At 33.8% G+C, this 17,238-nt stretch overlaps 1 protein-coding gene across 7 annotated transcripts in view; it reads right to left on the reverse strand.

Moving 5' to 3' along the window:
- The window catches only part of PDE4B (phosphodiesterase 4B), a 540,698-nt gene that overhangs the window by 336,814 nt on the left and 186,646 nt on the right, over positions 1-17,238 (reverse strand). The window contains exon 1 of one of the 7 annotated variants that reach the window (XM_081308893.1): positions 16,470-16,720. The exons of the other annotated variants lie outside the window; for them this stretch is intronic. Within the exon in view, the coding sequence (XP_081165019.1) occupies positions 16,470-16,705 (236 nt within the window). The 5' untranslated portion in view covers positions 16,706-16,720. Of the gene's footprint in view, positions 1-16,469; positions 16,721-17,238 lie in introns of those variants that run through there. 7 annotated transcript variants of the gene reach the window in all.

Here is a 17,238-nt window from a genome sequence, read left to right on the forward strand (position 1 = left end):
TTGTTAAATAAAGAGAAACTATGACGACTGCTAAGCCTCCTTGGACTGGGCTCGCAGTGTGGGTACTTCTCCTGCTCTGGCAGCTTCAAACTACACAGAAGGAGTAGGGAATAAGCTTTGTCCTCATGGTGTGCACCCTGTAATTATTTTCAGAGAGAAATAAACCGATAAAATCAAATTTTCTTCCTAGGTTTAGAAAAAAAAAAAGGCAAAACAAATCCAAAGTTTAAAAAGCATCTCCTCTATCAGACTGGAGTCATGGATAGAATTATAATGATGCTTTCTGAGAAGAAGTCTGAGCTGCATTACAAATGTGAAATCTTTTATGAGGACCAGATGGAAACATTAAATGCCTAGAGAATTTGAGAACTTGTTAAAAATGAAAATCCTAATCCAAACACAATAACTATGTCTGATGTATGCTACTGCAAAACAAAAAAAAATAGGACATAAACTCCTTAAAAGATTGTTTTCATTGAAAACTAAACAACCCTTAAGAGTTCACAACTGGAGACAACTTGGCTAAAACATTCTGGTATGGTATGGAGGTTCAAAAAACAGCATTTGGGCCTGAGAAAAATGGTAAAATGTCATTCTTGATACTTTTCATTATTATGAAAAGGAATACAATGGTAAGTATTAGGTCTTAATTAACAATGAACTCTTACCTGAATCTCAGGAATAAAGAGATTTTAAATGAATATAACCTAGAAAACCATGCATAAATCATTACCTTTATATCAAAAACACAATGGGTTGTTTTCATTTTGCTAATATCTGTGGTCCAACTGTTCATATTTTCATTTTTTGACAAATAATCTAATTTTTAATAATTCTGATAATTCTAGTTTTTTGATAAATGATATGTGGGTTCATTCCTTGGGGTCTTTATTTTCAAATGTTATGTTATTATAGCCCCCTGACTGCCAATCTCATTGGCAAAATACAAACTTAAATAAGTCTGTCGCACATGCAAAAAAAAAATATAGACACCTCAGAGAAAAAAATAATTAAGAATTTGAACAGCTACTTTCCAACTATCATGTTCAGTGAAACAGCACCCGTCCTCAAAGTGATGAGGCTAATAGAATGACTCCTGATTATTTTTTCTTCACATAATGCCCTTGAAATAACATTTACAACTGTGATTCTCTTTTCTGAAAATACTCATTTGCTATTGCTGTTTCAATAGCCTGTCTGCAGCACACACACAAAAAATTAGCAATGGTTTTGATTTATGTATAACTCCTTGTGCACTTATTCAATAAATGTCCTTTTCACTTCCACTGATTCATGACATATTGGTGGCATGATAAGAACCACTGTTCTAGTGTGAGTCAAAGAGATGTACATCCAATTAAAGAATAAATACTCACTTATTACTATCCTGCAATGTGACAGATTTATTCGACTTTCCATCCATAGAAATAGAGCTAAAGGACACACTAGTTCTTTGAATATATTACATTGTTGAAGCAAGGGGACAAAAATGATTAATCTTTTAACAGTAAAGGCTGATTATAGCATCACAAAAACTCTTAATGGGAGGAAGAATGGAAGAAAGGCCATGAGATGAGATTTAGAAAATCAATGAGAAATTATAGAGGAGTAATATAGATTATAGAGGGCTAATCTGTAAATATAAAGTGAAGCACTGGACATGTGAAGAAAGAGAAATAATGTCTACTGAATGCTTATTTTGTGTCATATTATGTGACCCAACCTTCACAAACATAAAACAAATTTGATAATATAGTAGGAACAATGGGAAGAAGACACTGAAATAGTCATTTGCTTAAGTTCCTACAATATAATCAAAATATGAATTTTGGCAGGAATAGTAACATTAATGATTTTTATTTTATTTTTCTCATTATATTTCAACTTATCTGTTTATATGTCCCTCTCATTCAACTAGGAAGCTAAGTGCTTAAAACAGCCTGCAATTCATTTATCACTTCATTCATAAAATTTATGTATCAGTTGCCTCCCATATGCTAGCTTCTATTCTAGCTTTGGGGATTCAGCAATGAACAAAATAAATAAGGTCTCTGTCTTCCTGAAGTTTATATTCTAGTAGGGGGATTCAGACAATAAGATAGATATAGATTAGATAATAGGTGGTATGAATATGAATATCAACATTGATATAGATATTTATATATACAAATATAGGTGTATATGTATACATTAGGTCATAAAAGTGCTATACAGAAACCAAAGCAGGGTCAAGAGTGATAGGTTATTGTAGGGAGGGTTATGTAATTTTGATGGCCAAGAAAGTCTTCTACAGTTAGGTGAATTCAATCAATGATCTGGGGGGAAAAAGAAAAGGATTATGCAGATATCTGGAAGAAATACTTTCTTGATAACAAAGAATAGCAAAGCCTTGATAAGGGATGCTGCTTAGATTGAGGACCAACAAGTAGACTGTTGTGGCCATAATGGTGTGAGGCAGAGGAAAGAAGCTGGAGAACTAATTAGTTGAGAGCAATGGAGCCATGCAGGCATAAGTACCTGCACATTGACCCAAACACTTAAGTGAGGTGAGATGCTACTAGAGCATTCTAAATAGGGGAATGGCACAACTGCTCAGACATCATTCAGGATCAAGGTGGCAAAAGCATGGGAAATACATTGTAAAAAGGATAGTGTGAAATTAGGGAGATAGGTAGGATGTTAATTTAATAATCTGAGGACAAGGTAATGGTGACTTGAATCAAAATGTTTGGCGATGAGAAGCTGTAAGATTCTGATTTCATTGGAGAAGTAGAGCTTGTTTATAGGATTTGGAATACAAGTATCAGGAAAAAAAAATACAGTCATGCAAGACTCCACGACTTCTAGGCTGAGCAGTCAGAAAACTGGAATTTCATTTTACTGAGTAGGAGAAGATTGGGAACAGACTGCAAGGAGAGTAAGATGTGGGAGTGGGGGGGAGTGAAAACCATGATGTCAAATTTGGCTGTTTTGACTGTTAAGAAAGCTATTGGAAAGATCTAGGTCTAGAGTTCAGAAGGAAAATAAAATCCTGGCTAGAGCTATAAATTTGAGAATAATTAGTATACAGATGTTACTTATAGTCATGGATCTAAGTGAGATACTTGGCCTAGAAAATGACTGTAGACAAAAAAAGGGAGGAGAAGAAGGAAGAAGAGGAAGTTGGAAAGGGAAAAGGGGTAAAATGAGGTCTACATGCTTCTGGGACATTCCAGTGTTTAGAGTTTGAAGATAGGAGGACAACTCAGCTAAGGAAACTAACAAAGAGCAACCATCCCATGAGGAAGGAGAGGTATTAGTGTCCTGGAAGATAAATAAAGACAATGTTTCAAGATAAAAGGAGGAATCATCTGTACTGTTTGCTGCTGATGGGCTGAAATCAATGAGGACTGAGAGTTGGTCAGAAGAAGTTTAGAAGTTTTCAAAAGAGGACTGAGGAGAGGAAATGAGAAGAGCAGTAAAGAATCCATTTATGGGAGTTTGGCTATAAAGGGGAAAAGAAATAGGGCAATAGATGATCAATGACTCAAGAATATAAGTCACCATAATAGGGGCAGATTCAAGACTCACACACATCCAAAAAAGGGAATAGCACTATTGCTCTTCTAAACTTGTCTCACAATCAGATTGGCATTGCTTGGTAGCAGTGGAAAAGCCATTATATTTTATACTTGTATAATTTTAACACTTTTATATGTGCAAATAAAGCTATTTCACACGCCAAGTGACCACACACTCTCCTATTAAAGGTCCTTGGTGGCAATGTGAATTGTGTTAGCATCATCCAATAATAAATATTTGTTTACTGGCATTTATCATTAGGTAATGGGCTACACTTAGATAAGAGCAAGAGGTTCTGATGCACTACTGCATGTAGTATGACTATAGATAACAATAATGCATTCTACATTTCAAATTAAACAGTATTTTCAAAGTTTTCACCATTAAAAAAATGATAAATGAAGAGATAAACATATTTAACATGATTGAAACATTATGTAATGTTTACATGTGTTGAAACATGACATGGTAACCCATTAATATGCACAATTTTCATGTTTTTATGTACCACTTAAAAATTTAAAAATCATTTTAAAAAAATGAAAATGCAAGCCAAACATCAAAGTTTACTCACTATGGAACGTCCATCTGGGGTTTAACCTTTGAGTAAGTACTAATGAGCAAAAATGCAGCAACACTCTAAGAAACCCTAAACACAAACTTCTTACTATACAGAGTACATGGCAAGAACATTTCTAAGATTCACATAAAATGTAAAATTTACTAATATATTTTAAAGCTAAGATATTTTTAAAATGTGAATATGTATAAATATTTTTAAGAAGTTTTAAATTTTCTTCTAAATGCCATAAACATTGGTATTGAATATTCATACCAAAATCCATAAAGTAAGGGTGGTACAGTAGATAATTACCAGTCCCAATTGACAAAATAGTTACTAGCAGAAAATATATGTGTACAGGCTCCCAAGACATTCAGAATTAAGCTGGCATTAAAACTCAAATCCCTTGAATTCCAAGCAAGCATTGTGCTTGTGAAGATAGCTCCTTCAAAATATTAGACCTTGCAAAGTTGTATTCAGGCAAAACATCTGCTTAATTTAATCTACAATTTCCAGATAGGTTTCTAAAAATCCTGCTTTTATTAATTTAGACAACCAGAAGCCTGGAACAATTCTTGTAAAAGCCTCAAAGTATTTTATTTTTCACTGTCACTAAGTTTTGAGTTTATTCGAGGGACTATTTTTTCAGTAACATATCAGTTCATTTAAATACAATCCCATGTCTTAAAGATATCAATGTTACCTGCCTTTAAATTCCTAGGAGAAAGAATCAGGCTGATCAAAGATAATGTGAAAAGGAAGTCTTTGTCAAAAAAAAAAGAAATAACCTTTATTTTCCTGCTCTCATCCTTGAATATTCTTGGAAATGACCAAGAAATAAAGAGCAATTTGATTTAAATGTTGTAAAGTCATCCAGATAAAGGTTAACTACAACTTTCACTGCAGTACATATTGCTCATATGAACTTGTTATTATCTTTCTGCAGGAAGTATGAGAATGATATAAAGACCCTTGGAGGTAGATAAGGTCCAAAAGTACCATTTAGTCTCACTCCTGTCTCCACACAGTCTCTTACCTAAGTGGAATCATACAGCAGAAATTCCATTTGCCTTTCATAAAATAAATCTGCACAATGATTAAGGTATTGAAAATGTTTATTAACAGAATGCTCTACACATAAAACCCAAATACACTTGCAGCATTGAAGTCTAGTACATTGCTTTTTAAACAATTACTAATAGTTCATCATTATTTTCTGTCCAGTAAATTTATCTTCTGCACCCATGTTTTCAACAATATTTGTAAATATCATAAGAAGAGAAATAATCATTACTGTTTATCTCTAATTTACTGAGTAGGAAATTGAAGCACCCAAAGAGTAAATAAGTTCCCCTTCCCCTCTCAAAAAGTAAAAATATGTAAAAAAAAAAAAAAACCACTTTGTGAATGGTAGCACCAGGATGCATGTCTAGATAGATATTTGACTCTCTAGATCCAAGGTGCTTTTCCATTGCCTCATGAATAAACTTTCTTATATAAACAGGTCAAGGGGAGGTTAGATTCAACTCACTGGGAAAAACAACCTGAAACATTTTAATACTCTGAAAAGACTTTTTTTTTTTTAGTTTAGTAGAAATTTATTGCCATTTACTTAAAGAAATAATGTTTCATTGATACTAGTTTTATTAATGAAGAATATTCAAGAAGATAAGTAGAATTTTAAAGAAGAAAGATTATTATATATGGCCAAAGTCATTTACAATTATCTCTGTGAAGAATGAAAATAATTTATACATAGAAAAAAATTCTTTATAACATGTTTTTTAATTTTTTTAGTTTTTGAAATTTCACTGGACTTTAACTAAATTTTAATATGAGCTTTAGGACAAAGTAATATCTTATGAAGCTAAGTCATATCTGAGTGGTCTAAAAAGTGATTTTAGGATTACTACAATTGCTCAATCAAAGCTTATTTAATTAAACTATGGCATATAAAATATTTAGTTAATTTATGTTACATATACTTTTAAATGAGATCATAATGTCTATGTACATTCATGAACTAATGTCTGCTGGTTACCTGTCATTGGGCCATGGATTGTACCAGTCATTTTACCAACATTACTTCATTTAATCTACTGAGATACAGGTAGTATATTTATAATTTGCAGATGCAGAAAGAGGAACTAAGTTAGACTAAATGTTTTGCCTAAAACATTGTGTCTAGTAAAAAGTGAAGTTGGAATTCAAATGCTATACTCTTAGGACCACACCACCTGGCTTCCTGAAGTCCCTATGTTGTTTTGGTAAACATGAGCATGCTAGAGACACACTCTATTTTAGGGATAAGCTCACATCTGGCTAAGTAGGCTGACTGGTGAGGGCAAAGGCCACAGTTATCCCCATAAAATTAAAATTTGCATATGGATTAAAGTATAAATCTCAGGGGAAAGTCTTGGGCCGTTAAGACACCTGCAAGAGAACCTTGGTGCTCAACGTTTATGTGTTCTGTCTTTTCGGATATCTCTTTAAGAGGCATAAAAAGTCATGATGGTGAGATAAAGGTTTCCTGTATGAACTGCTGGGGTAATTATGGACAAATAAGCCACAAAAGCACTTTAAGGTCCTGTGAACTTCAACAGTTAGAGCTTATTAATTTTGTAGAGGAATAGAAAGGATGGCAAGAAGACATTTTGAGATAAATGAGTTTTTGATGACACTGGAATTCTTCCCAGGCATTTGTTCACTGAATCTATATTGGCTTTTATATGTGGGATCCTGAAATAGACAAGACATCTTCTTGTTTTGTTTTTTCTTTTGCTTTCAAGTTTGTTGGTGCAATGGGATAGACTGACATCAAAGTGGTTCTCACCATATCTCTTTCACACAGTGGATAATAATATTTAAAAAAAAAAAAAAATATATATATATATATATATATATATATATATATATATATATATATATTGATGATAGCGAAACAAAGCTATGAAGTTTCCCATTGGGGATATAAGGTATTCACATTGGGGCTTCTGAAAATTAGTGCATTTTAGTATGATTTAGCTTGGCTCATTAGGATGCTATTTTACTTAACAGTAAATGAATGATAATTGTGTTTCTCCAGTATACTGAATGGTCACAGTCTGGACATTATAAATTACTTCTTTACAAACCCATGTGCACTTTGACTCTTTCAAATTGGCACATTTCATACACAAAGATACTTTTCAAAAAATAAAAATGAATTCTTGCTTGTCAATCAAATCTGACAATACTGTGCATGTTTGTTAATGTTTAGAGATTCAGTAATATAATTAAACAGCAACATCTATTATGTGACTTATAATGCTTGAAGTATTGTGCTAAGTACTTCATTATCTCAAGAGAGAGATAGCTGGCTAGACAGGTATGTTTTTAAAATTAAATTAATATTTAAAACTATTTGAACATAAGTTTATTTTATTCATTTTGTAAATGAAAGTATTGAAGTTTAAGACAGTTAGTTGACTATCTTTAATTTAATAGTCCAGAGAAAATACTGATACCCAACCTAGTTTCCTTGACTCTAGATAAAGTGGCATGAAAATCGTCAACAGTAAAAAATAAAATTCAAGATGACATCAAATTTATACAATAATAGGGGCTGGGGATATAGTTCAGTGGCAGAGTGCTTGCCTTGCAAGTGTGAGGTACTGGGTTTGATCCTTAGCACCACATAAAAATAAATAAATAAAGACATTGTGTCCATCTACAATTAAAAAATAATTATATAATAATAATAAAACCCTGTGTGTAGTTTAGGATGTTGTATAATGTTCCATACTAATGGTCAAGTTGAATAATTTTAGAAAAAGAAATTGCATCCTTTCTTAGAAAAGGAAAGTTTGAATGTTTACAGACATCCTCTTAGAATTCTTCTAAGCCTCCACTATAACTGTTTCAATAGTCTAAAAAAGTGGGGCAACTAATTTATTCATGACTTCCAGTAAGTTAGCACACTGTTAAGAATTAAACTCTTAAATTGGGTATAAGAACATACTGTTGGAATGGAAGTAATTCCATACTGTTAAAATATATATTAGCTTCTTTTATCTCCAAAATACCACTCTTCATCTGAATCTTCAATCAAATATATATATTTGTGTGTGTATATATATACACACACATAGAGAGAGAGAGATACAGAGATACAGAGAGATAAATATGTACAAATAATAATAATTAATTAATTAATAAATCTAAATAAAAGGCACTCAATGCACTAACCTTTCAACTTCTGGAAATTTTATATTTTCACTACCAGTGACCTCTCCTTGATCCACAGATATCTCTGTCCTCTTTCTTTATTGTGTTGCCATTGCTGGACATATTAGATGCACATGATTTTAACATTATCAACTATCTAGAAATTTCTGTAACTCTATCAAGCAGAGCTACACTGCTGTCTTCTTCCCCCCCACTCATTTCTTTCTTAAACTTGTGGTTTTCAAGTACATGGAGATCATGGAATCCATGTAAGGATCCTCCAGAGTTCTCCAACTCTGTAGTTCTCCATGTGGCTTTGCTCAGACACGGGACAGGGAATAGAACATTGATGTTCAAACACTGATGTTCCAGAAAACAGAGTTTGAAGAAATCTCTACTTAAAGTCACACCTTTGTTTCCAATCTGATCTTTTGCAATGAGCCTGAGTTGTAAGAAGGAGGAGGACAAGACAGCCTCTGTCTGTGAAAGAGTGTCACAGGCATTTTCTGTCACAAAGGTCTTGCGACACAGTCAGTCCTAGTCTCCCTCAAAGGCAAAATGCCTAAGTTCTAGCAAGAAGCAATCTAAGAGAGTCAACAAGTTACATTTTTAATTTTTTAAATGCATTATTCATATAGAACCCTGTGTGTAGTTTAGGATATTGTATAATGTGTCAAACAATTTGTGTCAAACAAATTCCTAGGAGCAACAAAGGTTTCCAACCTACCAAATCAGAAAAAATGATATGGAACCAAGTGAAAGTCCACACCTGATCATGTCTTTTCTAGAGGGTTAGGGTTAGTCATTCACACTTTCCTCCATCTGCAAGTCAAGGACTTTACTTCTAAGCCCAGGAAAATCCCATGAAAAATCTCACAATACTGAATCTATTGCTAGAATTAGTATTATAAATGTTGCATCAGTGCAAAAATGTAATAGAACATTCTAATATATAATACATAAACACTTAGAAGTCAAAATAACAAATAGATTTCTTTGTTCACACTAACACTCAGACAGTTAATGAGAGCTGCATAGAGTTTTCCTGAGCTGAAGCACCAACTGTGCTGTTTGATGCATGAAGAATAACCAAATAAACAATTCTTCAGTGCCATAGACAAATATTGACTTTATAGCACTACAGGCTAGGTAGTATGATTTGTACATGGTGGCTTAATTAAATAGGCTACCATGTTAAACACTTAGCCTCTAGTAAGACATTGTAATTAAATCTGCATCTGCAATATCATAGAGCATAAAATAAGAAGCAAGTTAGAGTAGTTCTACTGGCAGAAAAGGAACACAGCTATTAAGAGATGGATGACGTAAGGGAATGTTTGTAGAATTAGCATCAACTAAGCTTCCTTTCCTCCTCCTTCATATCAGACTAAAGGAAATATAATATAAAAATAAAGAGCCAAAAACAAGAACCATGTTCATGCTCTCTTTTATTTTCTTCCATAAATAATTTTTAAATACCAGCTTTTCTTATAGTTTCCTGGGATGTAGAAAACAGGACATAATCCATGCCCTCATTACAATTTGGCAGAGATATAGACAATAAAAGGAAAAACAATATAACAAAGAAGCTTGTGTATAATGTATGTTCAGGTAAATATAAATGCCAAGAAGAAAAACAGAATAAAACACTAGATTGTGAAAATACGCTATCTTAATGGGGGAGGGGGGGCAGTCAGAGGGAAGTAGTTATGGCCTTGCTAGCTTGATATTGAGTAGAAGCCTGAATGGAAATATGAGAGTGAACCATGGCAACATCTGTGGTACTAAAGCCTCCCACAGAAGAAAGCCAGGTGCAAAGGCCCAGAGGTAGAAACATGCTCGGTTTGTTGAAAAACAGAAAGCCTCACATAGCTAGAAGACAAGGGATGAGGTCAGAGTCAGCCTGAGGCCAGACAATGTAGGGCTTTATAAACCTCGGTTAGCCTTTCAGATGCTTTTCTAAGAGCCTCTTAAATGCCCCTAGCATAATGTTGCTGTGGCTTGACAGTGATGTTATAGAAGGAAACATTATAAAATCCAAGGAGAAAAACTGGGAGATAATGAAAGAGGAAGGAATGCAAAAATGAAGGCAAATAGGATTTTTCAAAAAGGATCTTAGAATTTAGCAGTCAGGGGCTGGGGTTGTGGCTCAGTGGTAGAGAGCTTACCTAGCATGCATGAGGCACTGGGTTCGATCCTCAGCACCACATAAAAATTAAACAAAGGTATTGTGTTCACCTTCAACTAAAATATAATTTTTTTTTATAAAAGAATTTAGCAGTCAGGCGGCAGGCAAGTTTCCCGGGCTTTGTTTCGTCCTAGGAGTTTTTACCATTACTTTACAAAGCCCTTTTAACAATAAGTATTTTAAAAATTAAATATATGGAGGACTTGAGGACACTAAAAGTCAAGAGAAATACCATTTATAGACTTACTGATAAAATTTTTGCCCTTATTAAAGTAACAGACTCAGGATATGAAGTACAGTTTTCTACTGATATTTGATTCAAATTGTAGACTAAATTAATTCCTGTTTAAGAAAGAATAAAGAGGAATCTGCATTTAAAGTATAACATAAAGCACTTCTAGTAAATTAAGACAGAGTTAATAGACAGGGTTTTCCCGAGATGTACCCATCCTCCTATGTACCTTTGCTGTGGTTGTTTGATACATGGGGTGGGGGGGTAGCATACCAGACAGTCCTATGCAAAACATAAGCTGTAGGTGATAAATCTAAGGGATACCAAGTTCACATACTTTCCTCCCATCTACCATAAACAGTAATTTGTTAAGTCATAAAGAATGTCATAAGCACAGTTTCCAATGTTATGGGATTTACAATGTAATTAGAATTCATTATCTCTCAAATGCACATTCTTCTTTCTCCCTTTGCCTCTCATCTCATCCTCCAATCCATTCTTCACTGTCTACAAAATACAGCTCCAAAGTAAAAACCATTTATGGCAACCTCTTCTCTCAACCTTGCAATCTCCCCACTGATGTTGGACTAAAGCCCCAAGTCTTGTTCCTGATATTGGAAGCCCAGAGTATGGCTCTGGTTGCTAGCATAGTCTTATTTTCTACATTTCTCACCTTACAATTTAGACCATAACCCCAGTAAGCAACGCCCACTTCCTCATATTTGGAGTATAATCTTAGTCTAGCCACTTTCATTTTCTGTAACTCTGAGCAAATTACTTATATTCTCTAAGGTTCATTCCTTTGCCTATAAAAAAGAAATAATAATACAGGTTCAGTCTCACTAATCCAAAATTCCAAAATCCAGAATGCTCCAAATTCTGAAACTTTGGGGACACCAATATGATACCTCACACAAGCAGAAAATCTCACACCATGAAATTTTGTTTCATGTATAAAATTATTTTAAATATTGTATAAAATTACCTTCAGGCTATGCATGTAAGATGTATATGAAACATAAGTGAATTCTGTGTTTAGACTTGGGTCTATCCCTGAGATAGCTCATTATGGGTATGCAAATATTCCAAAATCCAAAAAAATCCAATGTTTGGTTCCAAACATTTCAGATAAAGGATACTTAACTTGTAGTACATAATACATGGGCTTTCCATTGGTTTTAAGTGGGTAAATACATTTAGAACAATGTCAAACACTTTATAAGTGCTGAATAAATGAGAGCATTTGTAATTTATTTCCTTGCACTCCCTCCAACCAGGGGGAAAAAAAAGCCCTTCCTGCCCACTCTTCTCTTGGAAAACTTCTATTCATTCTTCGAGAGCCCACATAAATGGCATCTTTTGTCTTCACCTTCCCTAACATATTGACTCATTTTCTAATGATAGTCATTTCTTCTGTGCTTAATGATATGTTGAACATTATACTTCAATAGCATTATTCACACTTCATTGATTAGTTATTAATGCATATGTGTCTTGTAGCTGTTATAGGAACTCCTTGAAGGCAAAAGCTTCTTCTCCTTTTGTATCTTATAAGCCCAGGACAAGGCCTAGAGTATAGTGGGCTCTCAACCAATGTTTATCTTCAATCAATATTCAGTCAATATGTTTTCTTTTTATTCTCCTCCAATTACTCCAACTTCGTCATACCACATATAAGTTCCTTTATAGTATAAACATAGCCTTAAACTTTAGGATACAAGCTATAATATTTTTACATTCAAATATTAGGTGCAAAAGCACATTTCATGAACCTTTGTTAAAACAAGAAAAGATTTTCATGATGTAGGTAGAACTAAATGAGGGAAAGGAAAAAGAATACAAGCTTTTTCTCTCAGTCACTGCCAACTATTGCCAGCTACTCCCTGTATGTAAGCATGGACAGACAGAGGATGGTACTCATCCGTATATTTGCCCTTCAAGCACACTGTGGGCAGGTGTGCAGTGGGGCCAGGATGGATTCAAGATCATCACCAGCAGCTTATCTCATAGAGAAGTGATGACTGAGGTTGGGACATGATTAAAGGAGGGAAGTTTGAAAGAGTTGGACACTGTGTAGCAAGTGCAAGGCGAAGCAGCTGGCCATACAGCCCAGGTAGAATGGCTTGGAAGTTGTCACCTTTGATGTGGGGTTAGGGATAAATACTATTCTGACCTGAGAATTCCGTCAATAATCTCCTGACTCCCTATTCAGCAATGCAGAACATTCCATTAACACTTTGTATTGTATGACATGTTTTTTTATTTATATATTGTCACATCCTGGAACAATGAATGGAGCATCCACTTTGGGGATTTCAAAGAAGAATTTAGAAATCTGGGTGGTGTTCAGAGTCAAAATAATGACTAATGGAACTGAAATACTTAGAAAAAGCTAAAGTAATTCAGAATACCTTTCATATCTGCAACATGTAATACTGGAAGAAGCAAATTTGAAATATAAAACTTAAATGAGATAACACAAACATTTTGGTGAAAAACTTAAAATATACTAGATGTCGGAATACAATTGGCTCAAATCAGAATTTTTGCTCTTCATGTTCATAGCAGGGCTTAATTCTGTAAGTTAAGTGAATAAAAAAGAAAATTCTAGGACAAGTTGATAATGAGTTTCAGATTCATGCAGGTTCTTACAAATCTTTTCTTAATATCTACTGAGGGGGGTGGAAATAGATTATATATTACATAAAAATTATATAGGTTAACATGAGGGAGGATTTTCCAATATCTAGAATATGAAATAGTAAAAGTGTGTATGTACTAAGGAAGGATGCAGAAATTTTTTCTCTCCCATCCTAAAAGTAGAGCAGATTTCCCTATGTCAAAGATGGAGTAATTGTGGCTCTATCTAAGGGTAAAAGGAAGCAGTGAGATAATCACCCAAATCCCTTCCAGATTTGGGATTGTATAAATATTCTGATTGTAACAATACATTGAATATCTATGTTTCTTCAGATATTTTAAAAATAATCGAAGAGTTAGAATTTCACAAATGTTTCCCACATCTGCCGCCATTAGTTCATACTTCATAACTTGGGTTCTCAAACCAGGACTACACATTCATCTAACCAAAATATGAAATCTACAAATAAATCAAGATTTTAAAAAACTGTCTAGTGGGTTAAGATATAAGCTGCATCCTCTGCATTGTTTAGCTTCATCATGAAAATTACTTTAATTTTGATGCTGGAATCAAAACAATCCAATTCCCTTAAATGAAGCCTACTGTCTACTGTAAAGTAATAACATGTTTTTAGAGACTTCTAAGTGCATATCTTGGAATTTCTGACTTAAATAGATGGTTTGGAAAATACCAATCGTTGATCATAAAAGGCTGGTTACACTTCTTTATGACAAAGAGGCAAAAAATAAAGTACTTATGCTTTTATTTCCTTGTGTAACTATTTCATATGATATGCAAAAAAAGCAGCACATAACTTTTAATATTTGGAAAGAAATTATTCAAATAGATAAGATACATGTCTATTTTCCAAAAAGAGATTTTTATTGCTTGCTTTATGAAAATTAACTTGAAAACTGTTAAGCACTTAGTCAGATATAAAAAAAATAGAAATAAATATAAAGGATGACTTAATCAAGAGCTGGAAGCAAACTGTGATAGAGCTTCACTAAGAAACATAAGAAGGGGAGTATATGGTTGTGAGGGGAAAAAGGATGAAAATGAATCATAGTCATAACTGAAGTTATTTTATAAGTTTGATGATTAATGAATTCTTCAAGCCTATACTATGGATCACTATACCAAAGTTATGTGCTTTCTTTTTTGGCAATTGTGGAAAATTTTGTTTTAACTCACCTAAAAGAGGATCATTTTATTAGCATAAGTTACCTCAAGATATCATTAAATTGTTCTTTTTGCAACTTGCAGCAAGGAAATTTGTATAATGCATGAGTAAAACTGGCTCTTTAATCATTCTAAAATTTGGGTTATTTTGAAAAGAAAAGAAACACCAGTATTTATAGCTCTCTGTTCCTAGCACATCAAAAAAAAAATCTATTCTAAGAAAAATAAAGGTCACATTATTATACTCAAGAATTGAAACTATCTTAAGGAAAATATTACCACAGTTTTAAAAATATTTACCATCATTTAATGGTTAAATATTCATTTGAGTAGTAAGGCATATGCACATATTAATCAATTACATATTTTCTATATGTTCCTTTCGTGAGAACTAATAAGGAATACTCTATTTATCTTACCCTATTCAGTTATACTACTACTCAACAAACTACTTGAAAATACACATCTTGTTAGGGGTAAAGTATGAGAAAGAGGATTTCTTTGAATCAGTACATACTTTTATTATAAACCTTCTCTTTCTACAAATGTTATCACCATCGGTAGGTTTTGAAAAAGTAATCACATGTTCTAAAATAATAATAAGATTTAATTCATCAAGGAGATGTTTAAAAAACTCCCCAAAAAAGCAAACAGATACATAACAGTCCACAGTCAGAAAACAAGAATAACCATATCATATTTAGCCAAAGTACACATTGGCAAACCATGTGGTGTTCATCAAAAGCAAGCTACATCTTTCTATGGGTAACTTTAATTTGCCAATATGCTATGCAGTAGATTAGGCAGACAAACATTTCAGATGAGTAGAAAACAATTCAAGTGAATATTAATTTTTGAAAATCAGATATCCTCAGTTTGTGATGCTGATTGGCAATCTAGTGTGCAGACACAAAATCAATGTGTTAGAATTGCCTTTAAGAGGCACCAGCTCCCTTTAATGCTATGGTCCCTATTAAATAAAACTGAAGGACACATAATTAGTTTTGAAGGGTACCTTGATCTGAAAGAAAATATATCCTTCAAAGAAATCTGAAATGGCCTAGATTTTACAGGTCCAGGTTATTTAATTTCACTGTGCTTTTCCTTACATGACATTATCAGGCTGGTTTAAGGAAGTCATTCTACTGTATTTACATTTCTTGTAGCACATATATTCAAGGTGGCAGGCTGGGTGCAATATTTGCAGAGGGTTCCTGAATTTATTTACTTGGCATTTTCAAAACATTATAAATTTTAAGTTACTTTCTAAAACAACAGGTTCTTAAACATAGCAGCAATTTGGAATCATAAATAAAAGTAATTAACTGTGCAATTCAGAAGTAGTAACTTAGTTTTCCTTCCCTTAAGTAGTGCAAAGATAAAAGTCAATAAATCAAAAACTCAGGGGCTTGTACACTATAAAATATGGGAATACTATAGCTTAAGTTGGACTTTATGTATCATTTTAACAAATAAATTAGAACTAATATGAGAATATTCATTCTAGTACCCAAAATATACTATTACAAAATCATCAATAACCACAGAACAAACAAAAAAAGTCACCTATCACTTTAACAGAGTCTAAACAAAAATCTCACTTCTAAAAACTCCTTTATTACTGCATGACTCTAGAACTAGCTACATATTTTTATAAGCAGCAATTTTAAGGAATCTCTACAGTTAGAGATACATTTTATTTGGAAACAGCAGGTAGCACCATGACAATTTAGCACACAGTGCATTTATGATTTCTTCAGCTGACCCAGTCTCTCCATTCATTTCACACTTGTGCTATTTGGAACAAAACTCAAAACGTTCCCATTTTCAACATTTCTAAACCACGGCTGCTAATGAATATGAAAAGCACTAGAGATATCTCTATGTCCCGTCTTACCATGTATGAGCCACAGTGAAGCGACGACGCTGCCGGATGCTTTTATTCACCAGCAACTTTCTGAAAAAGCATGGTGAGTTCCTTGGCGAACTGCGTGGAGAAATTTTGGGAGATGTAGGTCTGTTTCCCGGTAGTCTTGGAAGCTCAAGTTCTAAGTGCATTTGCTCCTTGAAAGTCTTAATGCAAACCTCAGACTCAGAAGCAGTAAGTTCCTTTGAAAAATTTTTTGCTGTCATGTCTTGTATGGAGTGCTAGCTTTCACCATTCCAAAGCAAACCCCTCAAACATAGCAGAGACACTGCTGTAGGTTAAAAGGCTGATAAGTCTGCAAACTCTTTAATTTGGGAAGCTGTGGCTCCAAGGTTGGAGCTGCTCAGAGCAAGAGCAGCATACTCGAAGAATGGCAAGTCAGGCTGTCACAAGGAGCTTTATCAGGCTGGCTTTGCCTCTGAAAATGCGCCAAAGTGCTTCCTATGTCAGTAGCCTCCTTGTGGATGAGGTTTGTCTGCAAGCTACACACTGACACTCACTGAATTCATTCAGCTGAATATATCAACTCATGAAATATTCATAAGGGCTCCTGATAAATCCTTTACATGTATTTTTTTAAAATCTTATCAAATGAGCTGCATACATTACCCGATAGTAAGCCAAACCCAGTTAGTCACCTAGTCACTTATTTGCACAAAGAACAGAACTAGAATCCGTCCAGCATGTGAAATGTTTAAAGTCTTCATTCAGAATTATCTTGCTCTGAAATGCACACAAC

Source organism: Spermophilus citellus (assembly GCF_964194105.1).
Source record: "Spermophilus citellus genome assembly, chromosome: 9".
NCBI lineage: Eukaryota > Metazoa > Chordata > Mammalia > Rodentia > Sciuridae > Spermophilus > Spermophilus citellus.